The 15,645-nt window shown below is 61.0% G+C and overlaps 1 protein-coding gene across 2 annotated transcripts in view; it reads left to right on the forward strand.

The window, feature by feature from the left end:
• Positions 1-15,396, forward strand: part of SDK2 (sidekick cell adhesion molecule 2) — a 244,342-nt gene extending 228,946 nt beyond the window's left edge. For both annotated transcript variants that reach the window (XM_062216721.1, XM_062216722.1), the window contains 5 exons: positions 247-411; positions 1,543-1,683; positions 1,882-2,020; positions 3,348-3,474; positions 11,731-15,396. In XM_062216721.1, coding sequence (XP_062072705.1) covers positions 247-411; positions 1,543-1,683; positions 1,882-2,020; positions 3,348-3,474; positions 11,731-12,084 — 926 coding nt within the window. In that variant the 3' untranslated portion in view covers positions 12,085-15,396. The remainder of the gene's footprint in view (positions 1-246; positions 412-1,542; positions 1,684-1,881; positions 2,021-3,347; positions 3,475-11,730) is intronic.
• The last annotated feature ends 249 nt before the right edge of the window (positions 15,397-15,645 follow it).

Genomic DNA, 15,645 nt, shown 5'->3' on the forward strand with positions numbered 1-15,645 from the left:
GCTCAACCTGTATTGAGCTGGCTATTCTAGTATTTTCTGCACAGTATATATTTTTAGACATATTACAGATATTAATCTGTAAAACAATAAAAGAAACTGTCCAAAGTGCATTGTTTTAAAGAGCGTTGGCTAAGAACCCAACACCTGAGTGTTGAGCCCAACAGACCAGCCCGGTCCTGCCCCCAGGGAGCCGCACTGGGGGTCTGGTAGGGTGGGCCGCGAGTCTCCCTGTCTGTGACATTGCAGACGAAGGCCTGTGGGACATCCTCATCAAAGACATCCCCAAGGAGGTGAGCTCCTACACGTTCAGCGTGGACGTCCTGAAGCCCGGCGTGAGCTACGACTTCCGCGTCATCGCGGTCAACGACTATGGCTTTGGCACCCCCAGCAGCCCCTCCCAATCTGTGCCAGGTACTGGCCCCTAGGGTGAGGGGTGGGAGAACCCCCAGGAAGCGCCTGGTGCCCCTTGCTGGGGGAGGGGGAGGAGCAGCACCGAATGCCCCGCCCCCCACTTCTCTGAAGCGCTGAGTGCTGAGGTCAGGGGCTGGGTCAGCTGACAGCAGCTGGGGGCCTCGGATCTTTGGGGTTTCCCTGACTCCAGAAGCCCTAGAAGGGGTGAAACTGTAGGGCCTGTTAGGGCCTCCGTGAGCAGGTCGCCCAGGAGGCCAAGGCTGCAGGCCAGAAACTGCTCCCCTAGGAAGTGGCCCCAAGCCAGACGGGGCCAGCAGCCATCCTGGGCAGGCCATGCCGTGCGGGCTGTGCTGGGACCATCACTACCCACCCTCCCTTGTTCTGATCCTCATTCTTCCCCTCCTCCAGCTCACCGCAGACCCCCAGAGGTCTCGACTCTGAGCCCATGACCCAAACCCCGTCACTAACTACTCTGCCTGCTGAGGCCCTGCCCCCAGGGCCGAGGGGCAAGTCCAAATGGCTGCTCTCACCCACCTCCCCCTGTGCCCAGCCTGATGGAACCAGATCAAGACTGAGATGGGCGAGCTGGCAGCTGGGTTAGCCCTGCTGGGTGCAGAATGCCCGGGCATGGGGTCTTTGAAAGGAGGGGAGCCCTGCCCGGAAGAGGCCTTCTGAAAAGGCATCCACCCTGCCGACTGCCACCGCTTGGTTCAGTCTGAGCAGACCCTTGGAGAACGCTCTCCCAGGCCAGAGAAGCCCCTTTCTTCTGGGTCCCCCATCAGGACAGTCTCTAGGCAAGGGGAATGTTGCAGGGGTAGGACAGGAAAAGTAGCCAACACGCAGACACTCTCCCTTCCTGTGTCCCTGGCAGACATCGCTAATCGATCCCAGCACTCTTTTCTCAATGAACCCAGGAAGAACCCCAGAACCCTTCTCGGGTGATCAGAGCTGGCAGCTGAGATGCAACAGGGCTTACCAACCTCGTCCTAGATTCCACTTTATTTATAGGGTGCACACCCCATCTTCCCATAAACCACCAGAGCAGATGGTAGGGCTCCAGATGGAGCAGCCGACCTGGAGGCGGGGAGGGGGCTGAGCTCCGCGGACCTGACACCCACGGCTGTGTTTCAGCCCAGAAAGCCAACCCCTTCTACGAGGAGTGGTGGTTCCTGGTGGTCATTGCCCTCGTGGGCCTCATCTTCATCTTGCTACTGGTCTTCGTGCTCATCATCCGTGGCCAGAGCAAGAAGTACACCAAGAAGACAGACGCGGGTGAGTGAGCTGGCCCCGAGCCCCGCCGGCTGCCTGCCGGGGTGGCGAGTGGGGAGCGTCTCTGGCGATGCACCTGCCCCGACAGGTGGGCCAGCCTGGGGTGCCCACACACGGTCTCCAGCTCCTGTTGTGGCCTCAACTCTTAACAAGAGAAATGGGAGCCTAAAGGGGGCCCTCCCCCTCTGCCTCCCCCACCAGGGAACAGCGGCAAGTCTGGAGCCCTAGGCCACGGGGAGATGATGAGCTTGGATGAGAGCAGTTTCCCTGCCCTGGAACTCAACAACCGGCGCCTGTCTGTCAAGAACTCCTTCTGCCGGAAGAACGGCCTGTACACCAGGTAAGGAGCCATCTGCGTGGCAGCCAGGGCTGGGGGGCTGGGCAGGGCCCAGCAGCGCCCAGGTATAGAGAACACGAGTGCCACCCGGCCTTCATCTGACCTGGGAAACCGCATCCAAGCGCCAAACAGGGCAGGGCCCAGACTGTACACAACCCGGGGCTTGGGCTGGTCCCCACTGGCCCCGGCCACTGGGGAGAATTCACAAAGAGGTGGGTGCTAGGAGTCCCCAGATAGCTTGCAGAATTTTTGCAAACCAATCTTTGGCTGGAAGGACTAAGGGCAGATGGTCACTTCCCCACGGGCCTGGGCAGGCCCACCCCAGTGAAGGAGCCGGGAGCACCCCTGTTACTGCTGTACACACCCCACTTCCTGTCTCTACAGGAAAGCCCTGTCCCCCGGGGTCCTTGTTTATACCCAACAGGGGACCAGCTCCAGCCACCACCATTCTCAGTAGCAGCCCGCCAGGGAAGGACCGGGCTGGTGGTCCTTCCATCCCCCGTGGCCCACCGGCTGCCCATTTCTAAGGGCCAAGGGCAGCTGTCCGGGTCTCCCCAGCTCTGGCTGATAAGACGTGGCAGCTTGACGCTCCCAGGAGCTTGCCTCTGTCCTGTAACATTCCCGGCTCACGGAGGTGGTGGCCAGGAAAGCCGAGCCTCTGCGGGGTAGCTCACAAAGCTGCCCTCTGTCCGGTCTGGGAGGGAGGAAGCAATGTGTGTGTTCACGGGAGGGGCAGAGAAGGGGCGCTGGGGGCGGGGGGGGGCGCATGCTCTCATCCCCCGCCAAATCCATTCTCCAAAGAAAGAGCTGATTGAGGCAGCCGTGGCAGCCCAGCCGGGCCCAGCATGGGCACAGCAGCCCCGCCAGGCCGGCTCCAGGGCCGCTACCATGTGGAACAAGGGGGCATTTCAGCCGTGACCTCACCTACCCTGTCCCACGTGCTGTGCTCACCCCCAGTACACACACACACACACACTCCCGCCCCAGGCTCCCGTGTGGCTCCTTGTGGGTCTCCAAAAGTTCATGGAAATGCTAATTATAGGAGAACTATGCATGGATTTTGCACATTTTCTGTGCCCAAAAAAAAAAAAAATCTATCTCTTGGTTCTGCGACCCTGAGCCCAGCACAGGAAGGGTGCCCCCTCCTTCGCCCTCTCCCCAGGGCCCTGGCTGTCCAGAGCAAAAGCCGGAAGCAGGAGGAACACGGGGTGGAGGGGACCCAGGGACCTGCGGGCCTGTGCTTCTCCCTGTCCCGCAGCGGCCTCCCAGGCCAGGGGGCGCCGCTCCACTTGGGACCCCCTCTCGGACCTGCTCTCCCCACCCTCTCTAGGTCTCCGCCCAGGCCCAGCCCGGGCAGCCTCCACTACTCCGACGAGGACGTCACCAAGTACAACGACCTCATCCCGGCGGAGAGCAGCAGCCTGACTGAGAAGCCCTCGGAAGTCTCCGACTCTCAGGTGAGGGGTGAGGACAGGGAGGGGAGGGGAGCAGCCCCTGGCAGAGGAGGGGCAGGTGCAGGCCTGGGCCCCGGCAGGGGTGGGAGCATCACTCGAGGGCTTCCTTCCTGGGGTCCTAAAGCCTAAGGAGGCCAAGAAAGCACCCAGGAGTCGCAGGGCCCAGCGGCCACCTCCCTCCTGCTCAGAGTTGGCACCTGGAGGGTTGCCCGGGTTACCCAGCTTCCCAACAGCTAGACCTGCGGGAGAGGGCAGTGAGGACGAGGAGAGGGGCACCCCGGGGACAGGGCCCAGAGGCCTGGACTCCCGCACAGTTGAGCTCCAGGTGGAAGGCTGAGCGCCTCGGAACCCCAAGGGTGGGAAGCAGTGTAGACCCGCGAGGCCTTGGGCTTTGGAGGCTGGGAGTGGAGTTTGAATCCTGGCTTTGCTGCCCGTAGCCAGGATGTCCCGGGTGTGCACAGTCAGCTGTTTGTTCCTCGGTCTCTCCATCTGTGGCAACAGCAGGGGTGGCAGCAGGCTCTCTCGTGGGACTGTGGAAATGATCCACTGAGATTGGGCACAGAGGGCCTGGGGCGAGGGCCAGGTGCATAGCAACCGGCCTGTACACGTGGGCTTTTGTAATAAGAGTGGGATGAGGCCTCGGGAAGACAGAGAGAGCTGCCGGGAGTGACTCGGGACGGGACACCGTCCCAGGCCGTGGGAGGGGCTGGAACTTTCCAGTGATGTCATGTTGCGGCCCCTCGGCCCCGGCCAAGCCGCGGTGGCTGAGGAAGGGGCTGTGAAAGGCCACCGTGTCCCATGCCTGGCCCCAGGGACAGGAAGAGGAGAAGGAGCAGGGCTGTTGGTGGCTGCGCAGCAGGTGCTGGGAAGCCTGGGCTCTGGGTAGGGGCCCTGTGGCCCGAAGGTCTCTCCCTCGCTGAGGTTTTGTTCAGCTCCAGGGTTACTGCTGGGCTTGGCAGGGACAGACAGGCTTAACCCAACTCCCCAGCTCAAAGCTGGCAGGGACAGAGGCCCCAGCCTGGCTTATTCAGGGACTCTGTAGGCGGACAAAGCGGCTGTGGACCGTGTCATTCAGTTATGGCCTCTTGTTCTGGGCACTTGGCCCTTTGTACCACAGTAGATGCCTGGGTCCTTTCCCGAAAGCATGGCTCGCTCTCTTTCTCCAAAGATGGCCAGCAGCAGCGTTCAGATCCCAGATACTCAACGTAGAAGGCAAAGGGGTAAATGGTGCCCTCCACCCCGGGCTGTGGCCTGGGCTCCTGGAGTCTCGCTCCTGTCTAGCTGGGCACTGACCTTCCGGGGAGCAAGTCTCGCCAGTGCAGGTGTAGCCCTGATAGCTCAGGGGCTCCGTGTCACCATCCCGGCCTGAATCTGGACCCTCCTGGGGATGCGGCGTAGTCTTATGGCCATGAAGCCGTGCCAGGGCCTCCCAGCCTTAACGAAGTTGCTTGGAAAAGAATTCCCCTGGGCAAGGCCCTCCTGCTCCGGAAGTCACCCCTACCCAGGACAAACCAAGAGGGCCCAGAATCCTGGCTTAGCCGGGGGCCTGGTTTTTTCCTGAAGGAACCCATCACTTGGAGACTGTTTCCATAGCAACTTGGAACGGTCACTCCCTGGAGCACCTGCCCTGAGATGGCTGGCACAGTGGTGCTCACAGCTCCTTCCTAGGGTACTGACCGCTGCAGGCCAGGCTTCCTGGAGGCCCGTCCAGTCCAGGGGGCTGGGGATGGTTCAAAGAGCTGAGACGGGCGCTCCGAGGAGAGCGCTCCCTGCGCTGAAGTTGCTCTCAGAACAAAGGACTCAGCTCTGCACACGAGTTCACTGGGGTGATCCTCACCCTCCCCAGAGGGCTGCTTGGAACAGAGACGCTCATTGAGAAAGACGCGCGTGGGTGCCGGCTGGTGCGAAAGGCTAGGGAGTGAACCTCAGCTCTGCCCTCTTAGCGGCCCCACGAGCAGGGACAGGCCTTCCAGCCCGTCCTCTCCACCTGTCGGTATGAGGGGCCGTCTGAGCAGAACGTGAAGTGGGCTGCAGTGCAGGGCCTGGCCTGTGATGGGTTTTGGGAAAGGCACCCAGGGTGACTTGGGTCTTCAGGCTCCAGAGCTGTCGTGTGAAGCCAGACCCCGGGCACGGAGGAGGCGGTTGGCAGACCACCCCGGTCCCCCCACCCCAGGGAACCCACTGTTAACATGGTCAGTTGTTTGCATATACCTGTCCACCAATAGCCCAGCCCTGAGTCCCCAGGTGTCGCCGAGAGGACCCCCAGGCAGCTTGCTCCACGGGGCCACGCCTGTGGCTTCTGTCCAGCCCAGCCAGGGGGACCACAGGACACTGTGGCAGCTAGGACATCCTTGCTCTGGGCTCTCCGGGGGCAGATGGGAGTCTGTGGCCCAACAGCTAACAGGGCCTGGGTGTCTTCCCTGGTGCAGGGGGACGGGCAGACGCCGGCTTCCCAGCGCCCGTTTCTTGAGTACACCCTGAGGACGGGGAGGTGACCCGGAAGTGGTTCTGCCTCCCCAGGTGCTCCCAGGGACTGGAAGGGACATATTTGGGCACAGAGCGCCGGCCTCCCGCGGATGCCCTTGCAGCAGGCACGGTAAATCCTGAAACCCTGCGCGTGCGAGGAAGCATCGGGGGCGTGGGGCAGCTGTCCCTGGAGGCTACCAGCCACCCAGGCCAGGGCTCCTCCACCCCCACCCCCCACCACCAGATCTCCTGCCGCCTGGTTTCTGTTCTGAGTCAGACCACCCAAAACTGAATCTGCCAGCCGTCTTCCTGCGCTGAGATCCTAAACAAAAAGCCGATCTGACTTAGACACAGACACACAGGAAATGACGCAAGGCGGGCTGTCGCAGGGCCAGCGGAGGCAGGGACCAGGACCGGCCCTCCAGGAAAGGGGAGGCAGGGACCAGGACCGGCCCTCCAGGAAAGGGGAGGCAGAGTGGGCGCCTGCGGGGTGCAGGGCAGGGGGACGGAGGGGCATGGCGGAGGCTGCGGGGTGGCCGTCGGCGGCCTGGGTGACGGAGCCTTAGGAAACACGGAGCGGGGTTGGGTAGGAAGGAAATGTGGAATTAGCACGCACATCATTTTGCTATTTGGTTCTTGGCAACATCATGGGCGGGCCCCTTCCAGCTCCTTGGAATGGAATTTGGCCTGCAGGGAAGGTAAAAGTTTGCTGTGCCTCCTAATTTATTGATCACTCGCTGCGGGCCCGGGCCGGGATAGACCCCTGTGACTGACAGCGTTTGATGCTCAGAGCCCTCTGGGAGGCACTGGTGGGACAGAGAACAAGGAAAAGTGAATCAGGGAACCCCCCACCCTCCTCTGCCACCCCCTCCCCCTTTTACATCTCCCTACATCCCTGCTGTGCGCCCTGCGTGGTGCCTGGGAGGCAGAGCCCTGGTCCCCGCGCATGGGGCTCATTCGTCCATTCCTTGGAGCACTTATTCACTGTGCCCACTAAAGGGTACCAGCCACTGTTTGCCCGTAGTGGCTCCAGTAGGGGCCAGACAGATGCTTGTCCACATGACGTTGTAGTGCGTTAGGCTCCACGAAGGGCAGACGTGTGTGTGGATGGTCACATGATAGTCACATGTCATGTTCGAATGTTATGGAACCACAGTCGCTACCGCCAGGGAGAAAGTAGTGCCCAAGCATCGTTCTGTTTCTTGTGACCCTGGGGCAGATGGAACACTGTGGGGAGGCCTAGGGGAAAGGCCACCCCAGCGGGGGACTCAGAGAGGGCTGCCTGGGGGAGGTGGCATTTATCTGAGTATGAGCAGGACCACATCCTGTGAAGAGGGAGCAGTACCGTTTGCGTCTGGCTGAGTGAGACTCCTGTTCTGTCTGTGTCCTCCGCCTGCTGTCTCTGGTCTTTTATTGTGTTTGGCCAAGGCCTCCTCTCCTACTTCTCCTTAGCCTGACCCATAAGGAGCCTGGCAACCAAAACTGTGCCCAGCGAGAGCCACGGGGCAGGGCACAGAGCGCCTGGGGAGAGGGAGGCAGAGACACACACTGGGCACCTGCTCCGTGCCAAGCTCTTTGTACATCCACATTCAACACCTCATCACCCCATTTACCAGGTGGGAAAACTGAGGCATGGAGCTCAGACGTGCAGGCAGCTGGGGTTCACGTGCAGGTCCACCAGGCTGAGGGCCGTGCCTCCTGCAGCTGCCCCACATGGGGCGCAGGTGCATTGGAAGAGAGAGGCCATCCCCAACCCCAGCCCCACTCAGGCACGTTGGCCGTTGCTTCAAGGGCTCAAGTAGCACGTGTGACACTGTGTCTGAGCTAACTTGTTTGTTTTTAAAGATTTGTTTATTTGAGGGGCAGAGGAGGGGAGAGAGAGAGAGAGAGACAGAGAGAGAGACAGAGAGACAGAGAGACAGAGAGAGATCTTCATCTGCTTGTTCACTCCCCAAATAGCCACAATGACAGGGGCTGGGCGAAGCCGAAGCCAGGAGCCAAGAGCTTCATCTGGGTCTCGAACGTGGGCGCAGGGGCCCAAGCACTTGGGCCATCTTCCCCTGCTTTCCCAGGCCACACCAACAGAGACCTGGATTGGAAGTGGAGCAGCCAGGACTCGAACCAGCGCCCATATGAGATGCCCGCACGGCAGGCCACAGGTTTAACATGCTACGCCACGGTGCTGGCCCTGAGTTGGCATTTTTCTAAGAGATTTCCAATTGTTTTAGCACAGGGAGTCCAGAGCCCAAAAGTGTGTCTCAACAGGCCATGCAGCGAAGTCCTTCCGAGATGGCCAGGAGACACTAGCACAGCACCCCCCGTCCCTGCAGCCCTGCAGGGGAGGGCAGCCTGGGGTCAGGCTCAGATGGGGGAGTTGGGCAGGGCCCCTGGGACCACAGATGCAGGAGGGCCCTCAGCTTCCAGGCTCCGGGGCGGCTGCCCCGGGTGACTTCCCTGCCATCTGGGGCAGCAGCTTTCTCCCAGACTTAACAAGATTCACAAGATAAGGACCGCCTCCCCCGCCCCAGGGTCTCACCACAGCCTGGCCACTCCCCGCCCTGTTGCAGGCCCAGTCTGGCACAGAGATGAACAAAAAAGCCGGGCTTTGTTCCCCCTCTTCGTTCTCTGTCTTTTCGCCGGGGTCCTCTCGCCCTGCCCCCTGTGCAGTCCCGTGGCCGGCAGGCCTGCCATCCCCTCCCTGGACCCCGATAATTGCTGAGCGAGTGGCTTGGAGGAGCCCGGGCAGCCCTGAAAGGCCTTCTTTGTGCTGGGCTGGGTCCTGGGAAGCTGCATTCAATTAGGGAGGCCGCGGGAGAGTTGAAAGCTGCAATAGGAGCCCCTGGGCCCCCCTCGCTTGCTGGCTTCTCACCCCACCCCCACCCCGAAAAGAAACAGATGTTCAGAGAGAGGGAGGCGGAGCAGCCAGGGCCCACGGAAAGACTCCCCACCCGCCCCCCACCACCGCCACCTTGGCTTTGGAGAGTGGGGGAGGGGCGGGCCAGACTCTCCCAGCCGGCCCCTCCCCTCGCTGGCTTCTCAGCTTCGCCATTCGCAGTCAGAAACACTGCCCTCCTGCAAGCCTGGGCACCCAGTAGGTGCTTGGCCCCCAGCAACAAGGGCACGGGGTTATCTGGATGAATGGGCTGTGGGGTCTGGGACCCCAGGAGGGCCAGACACACCCCACTCATGGGGGGAGGTTGGGGGGCTGGGGGCAGGAGCTGAGCCACTGCCCCCTCTCCAGCTGCAATGCTGTGCTGGTCTCCTCCACCCTCTGGCCCTTCCAGATTTCTCCCAGGAGTACTTCCAGGACCCTCACTCCGTCCCTGCCCTCACGCCGCCGCCCAGTCCCCCCTCTCCCACTCTCTCTGTTGCAGGGTTCACTCCTATCATAACTCATCTCACCAGTGAGCCATGGCACTCTACCCACTTCCCAGACCAGAACACTGAGGCTGAGAGAGCGGAGTGATTGATGGCTCTAAACGCGCCCCTCTGATAAGGGCCAGGGGCAGAACCTGACTGTGCCTCCAGCTCCTCTCACTCTGGGGACTGTGGCTTCGGCCTCTCCGAGGCGGGGGCCTGGGGCTGGCAGAAATTCTAGAATCCCCAGAGATGCTGCCAACAGCTAGCTATTCAAGCCAATTCCTGGGCGGAGGGAGGGAGCCCAGCCTCCTACCTTCAGGTGCCCACCCCGGCAGATGGAGCCTCCCCTCCCCCCGCAGGTCCCTTGTGTGCTCCGGACAGCAGCTGGGCAGTGGGCAGAGAAAGGGGCTGGTGGAGTGCTGTGTTGCATAATGGTGAGACCCGGCCCAGGGACTTCCCATTGTCTTGGGCAGCTGGCCCTGCCCTGCCCGGGAGAGTGGGCAGGTCCTGGGAGGCGGGGTGTCTGCTGGGGTTGTGGAGGGGTGAGGAGAGGGAGGGGAGGGGCTCAGAGCATCGCTGAGCTGGTCCACGGCCGGGGCGGGGAGTACCTGCCTGGAGAGCCGGGGTGGGCTGTGGAAGGCAGGCCCGGATCGCTCTTTCCCGTGGGGCTCCTGGGACACCGGCAGTGTCTGTACTCACAGGACATCCTTATACCCGTGGTTAGCGAGCTCAGCCACGGCTCAGAGGTTGCAAATTCAACACAACGGTGCGTGCGCTGGCTTTTCCCACTCTGGCAGAGTGCCTGCTCGTTCGTGGGTATCATTCTAGTTCTGGGCCTGTAGCTGTGTGCGTGTCCGGGTTCTAGAGGTCGTAACGGACCCTGAGCCCCCAGAGCCTGCCGAGCCTGACCCTTCAGGCGAGGTCACAGCTCCAGTTTCGCTGCCTGTCCCCCCAGACTCACTTGCGTGGGGCACACGGGCTATCCTGCGGACACACCCCCCCCAAGGCTATGCTACCGGGTATCACCGGCTGAGTGGACGCCAGCATCGGCCAGGCATAGCCAGGAAGCCTGGGTGGGGTCACGGAGAGTCTGCTCTCACTCTGATCGCAGCGCACCTCTTCCAGAGAGTCCCCATCTGGTGTGTCAGCTCCTTCTCCAAACACGGCTGGGAGGGGCCTGGGGGAGGGGGGCACGATATTTTTAGTTCCAGGATTCAGCGTCTACAACTCGGATCGTCGCTGTCTCCAGCCGATTTCTCCAACAGGCGGAAGAAGTATGTGCCTGGGACACCAAGGTGTTGGGGAAACAAAATTTTTTTTTACAGGCAGAGTTAGTGAGGGAGAGAGAGAGAGAGAGAGAGAGAGAGAGAGAGAAAGGTCTTCCCTCCGTTGGTTTACCCCCCAAATGGCTGATATCCGAAGCCAGGAGCCAGGTGATTCCTCCTGGTCCCCCATGCGGGCACAGGGCCCAAGCGCCTGGGCCATCCTCCACTGCCTTCCTGGGCCACAGCAAAGATTTATTTATTTGAAAGGCAGAGAGACAAAGAGTGGGAGAGACAGAGCCAGAGAGATCTGCCATCCACTGGTTCGGTCCCCACATGGCCTGGGCTGGGCCAAGCTGAAGCCAGGAGCCAGGAGCTGCTTCTGGGTCCCCCTCGTGGATGGCAGGGGCTTAAGTACTGGGGCCACCGTCCGCTGCTTTCCCGGGCGCAGTAGCCGGGAGCTGGATGGGAAGCAGAGCAGCACCCCCATAGGCGATGCCAGCGTTGCAAGCATCAGCTCGACCCCTCACACCGCAGCGCCAGCCCAGAACCACGCACGTGAAAATCACTGACTTGCTGCTCTGTGAATTTCATCTCAATTGGAAAGAAGGTTGGAACACAGGTCTTCCAGTTACACCCGGTCCAGTGGGCCCTCTGCCCCTCCCCCAGCCTGTCTGTGGTTCCACTCTCAGGGCTTTCAATTACCTGTGGTCAACCACGCTTCCAAAGCATCAGACGGAAAATGCCCACGTTCCCGTGACTTAACGCAGTGCGTTGTAAGACTGGTGCTGGCTTATCACTCATTACTCTCTCCTCTTACTGTGCCTGATTTGTACGTTACGCTTTATCATAACTGCGGGTGTAGAGGGGGATGCATAGGGCTTGGTGGCATCCACCGGGGTCCTGGGGGAGGGTCCCCCATGGGCCCAGGGGCTGCAGTGTCTGCCGGCGCTGTGCCAACGCCGTGGCAGACCCTAGGCGCCCAGGATCTGCTCTGCAGGGATCAGAAGGTGGGCCTGGGTAGAAGGGGGTTTTACCCACTCGGCAGTAGGGAAGCTGAGATGCCCATCGGCCAGGGCTCCAAAGAGGCAGAACAGTGCTCCCAGCCCCGCCCACCCCGCTGACCTGTCCCACGGCTGCTGACCGCACCCCCCCATCTCTGTCTTCTCAGGGAAGCGACAGCGAGTACGAGGTCGACCCGAACCCCCAGAAGGCCCACTCCTTCGTCAATCACTACATCAGCGACCCCACCTACTACAACTCGTGGCGGCGCCAGCAGAAGGGCATCTCGCGGGCACAAGCCTACAGCTACACCGAGAGCGACTCGGGCGAGCCTGACCACGCCCCCGTCGCCAACAGCAACAGCGCCCAGCAGGGCAGCCTGTTTCGGCCCAAGGCCAGCCGGACTCCAACGCCCCAAAACGCCCCGAACCCCCCGAGTCAGCAGAGCACCCTCTACCGCCCGCCCAGCAGCCTGGCCCCCGGCTCCCGGGCCCCCATAGCAGGATTCTCATCGTTTGTTTGACGTCAGCAGAAGAAGGGGAAGGAAGAAAAAATGGCACCAACAATTCCTTCGCTGCTTCCCGCGCCGTCTGCCGGAAAACAAAAACACCAAGAAACCAAGTCGACTCTTCACCTCCCAAGTTTATTTTTCCAGAGATTCCAGGGCCAGCAAGCCAGCGTGGAGGAGGAGGAGGGGGAAGAGGCCGTGTGTGGCCCCAGCTCCCAGAACTCACCAGGCTCACTGCTCCTTGGGGGATTGCACAGACCTGGGACGCCGCTGCACGGGACTTGCAGTGGGTGAAGGAGGGAGGGCGGGCTAAGGCAGGAAGAAGCTTCTGGATGCCTAGCGGGCTGCCCCTTCCCGAATGTGCAGGGTCCCTAGGCCCACAGTGGCCGCTCCTCTGGGACAAGCCCTGGGCCCCTGGCACCTGATGGCCCCGCCCAGCCCTGGCCTGCCCCGCCCACCTCCCTCAATCAACTCCTCCACCATGCATTTGATTTATTCAGAAAGAAAAGGAAGACAAAAAAAAAGTGCTAAAGGGTGAGAATGTGCTTAGTGAGTTCCTGGTCCCTTCAGAGTGTTTTCGAAGTGAATGCAAGAGGGGTCTGCAGGGTAGGGGAAGAGCCCCTCCCCTCCCCCACAGCTGAGCCCTGCCTCCTCTTCCCTGAGCACAGACGAGGAGCAGCGAGGTCTGGGGAGCAGAGGCCCAGCGCTGTGGGGGGCTCAGGTGGGAGGCATTGTAGGAAGTCTGCAATGAAAAAACAAAGCTTTATTCTGTATCTTCCAATCCAGGTGCCACCTGCTGCACCTTGCTCCTAACACAGACACACATACACACACACAGCTCCTGCACACTTGCAAGGAGAGGGTCCGGGGCTCCTTTAGGAGAGACTCCCAGAGTCCACCTCCCAAGCGGCACGCACACTCAGATCTGTGGCCCTCCTGTCCCGGCCCCTGCCTCCCAAGCACAGCAGCACGCAGCCCAGAGCGGCACCCACTTTTCAGAGTCAGGGCTCAGCCTGGTCAGGGCTGGGAGTGAGGCGGGGGGATCAGGAGACTAGTCCAGATGCACTCAGCCCACGGCCACGCTGGCCAGGAGGGGCAGGTTGCACGGGAGCGAGGCACAGGAATGGCTCATGGGAGGACAAGGTTCTGCCACCAAGAATGCTCTGGAAACAGCCGCTTCTGCTGGCCTGATTGTCCCATAGCCTTGGGACTTCTGATACCCTTGGAGACCCCAGCCAGCCCTGAGAAGCCACCCTGAGGCCATGGCCTCCTCTCTGGTGGTGGACGGGTGCCTGCAGGGGGCTTGTTCCACCCCACACACACGGGGACGGTGGCCCTGCCATCAGGAAGGTGATGCCCTGCTTTGGGGGAGAGGGGAAGAGTTAGGGGAGCCCTGAGTTGGGGACATGAGTATGTACCTGTCCGCACCAGCCCCAGTCAGCCACTGTGATGGTGATAGGGGAGGGGAGTCTGCCCCCCCCAGCCATGGGCTCCCCCCACCCATGCACTTGACCCTGGGAAATATCAAAGGAGAGCTGGAAGGTGGTTCAGCAGGCAGGTGCCCCAACACCCGTGGGAACAGTGGGTGCCCCACTGAGCGGGTCCTGGAGGGAAGCACCACTTTCCCCCCAGGAGGGCACTGGGTGGAGGTTTTGCTCCTCCAGGAAGTGGGGCGCTGGGGCCCCCGTAGACGCTCCGCCCCTCGCCGCTGTCCCCTCTGCAGCCCCTGGCGACCTCCCAGCTGCACATCTGGCTGCCTCTGCACAGGCGCCCGCCGGCTGTGCCCTCGGCTTCCTTCTCACCTTTTTTTTTCTTTTCCTCTAACGACTCCATCCCTCCCCCTCTCCAGTGTGTAACCATTTAAGGAAGTTCCCCTGCGTTAGGGGATTGTGTTAGCCCCACCCCTTGAGGGGTTCCTAAGAGGAAGGGGACTGAGTCCAAACTCTGTGCAGGTGAGCGCGTGCGGCACCAGAGGCAGACATCCTTTGGTGCCCTGAGAGCGTCCCTGCCCCGGCTCATTCACACCTGTGCTGGCACACACGCACGCGCAGATACACAGGGGCCGCACATCCGCTCGTGCGTTAGCTGGTGGACTCTCGGAGCCCCTCGTGGGCTAAGCCGTCTCCCCATGAGGCACAGGCGGCCTGGCGATCTGCTGTCTGGAGAGGGAGGACGCTGTGCCAAACCCTGGATTTGCCCAAAGCAAATGTCCCCACCCCGCTCTGGACGACACCGGCCCCTCTGAAATGCCACCTCCGGTGCCCCAGCCACGTCTGGAGGCCGCAGCCTCTGGCTGTGCAACTGTGGATTTTTTAAAGACATCTCCTTGTTCTTGTTTACATATCTACCTGGGCACTGGAGGCTCCCAACCCCCCTCCCAGGCTCCCAGCCACACTAGCAGGGTGTGGCAGGCACAGCCCACCAGTGACAGGAAGCCCTCCCTGTGAGCCAGTGACGTTAGGGCTCCTGCCCAGGGGACGCCCCAGGAAGTAGGGTCACACGGAGACACACCTGACCCCTGGGCGTGGCCTTGCGGTGCCCAGGAGCCCACACTTGGCAGCCCAGGGCTGACCTCTCTGCTGTTGGCTGTGCCTCCTTGGTTCACAGGCGCTCCTCACCCAGACTGCCCAGAGTGACGAGGCTCCCAGAAGCCCCTACCTCCTAGAGCTCCAAGGGGCTTTGCACACCCAGGCTGTCTCCCCTTCTGGTCCCCCCCCAACTCTAAACCAGACACTGCCAGGACTCAGAGGGAACAAAGGCACAGCGGGGGGGGGGCTGCCCCGCCCGGCACACACTCCTGTGAAGCCGCTTCCTGTCGCTGCCCCCGCCTCTCTGGGCAGTTTCTCTTGGAGCCAGAGTCTCCCAGCGGCAGGACTGGGCAGGGGCTTCTCCCACCTTCCCAGTGTGCACTCACGGGGTGTGGGGCCCCTGAGTGGGAGGGGGGACCATCAGAACAGCCGCTCCCAGCCCCCGAGTGCCTCTCCACGATCCTGTCCCCGGGCAGCCACAGGCGTACCCACAGGCAGCCCTGGCCCCCATCCTAGGCACAGGTGTCCCTGGGTCCGGCTGCCTGTATGACCAAAAGCATTGAAACGAGTTACCAGAGACTCCAAAAACAAAACACAACACAAATCTTTATTTTTTTGATTTAAAAGATATAATGAAAAATCACACGGAGAGAGGATTCATTATGGCAGGTGTCTTATCTGTGAGAAAAAGTATATATCTATATGTCCTATAGCTTGTTAGCTGGTTTATTTTTTAAATGAAAGGTAAGAAAGAAATTGATTTGAAATATATACCACGAGAAGTCCCAGGTCCTGTCGAACTGTCAGTATTTTATAAATAAACTTTTTTTTTTTTTTTTGAGTTCTGAAGCCTGATTCGTTCTTTGGCTCCCTGGGAGGTGGACAGGACACCTGCCCCAGAAACCAGCCGTTCCCCCAAACACCATTTTTAGCCACACTGCGCTTTCGACAGTCGAGGCTCATTCACAGGTGGGTGGACACCTGTCCTTCCAGGTGGAATCTATTGTTCGACGTATTTGAAGCTTTTCAGATAAGAGCCTGTCAGGTG

The sequence above is a fragment of the Lepus europaeus genome, chromosome 18 (assembly GCF_033115175.1).
Source record: "Lepus europaeus isolate LE1 chromosome 18, mLepTim1.pri, whole genome shotgun sequence".
In the NCBI taxonomy this organism is placed as follows: domain Eukaryota; kingdom Metazoa; phylum Chordata; class Mammalia; order Lagomorpha; family Leporidae; genus Lepus; species Lepus europaeus.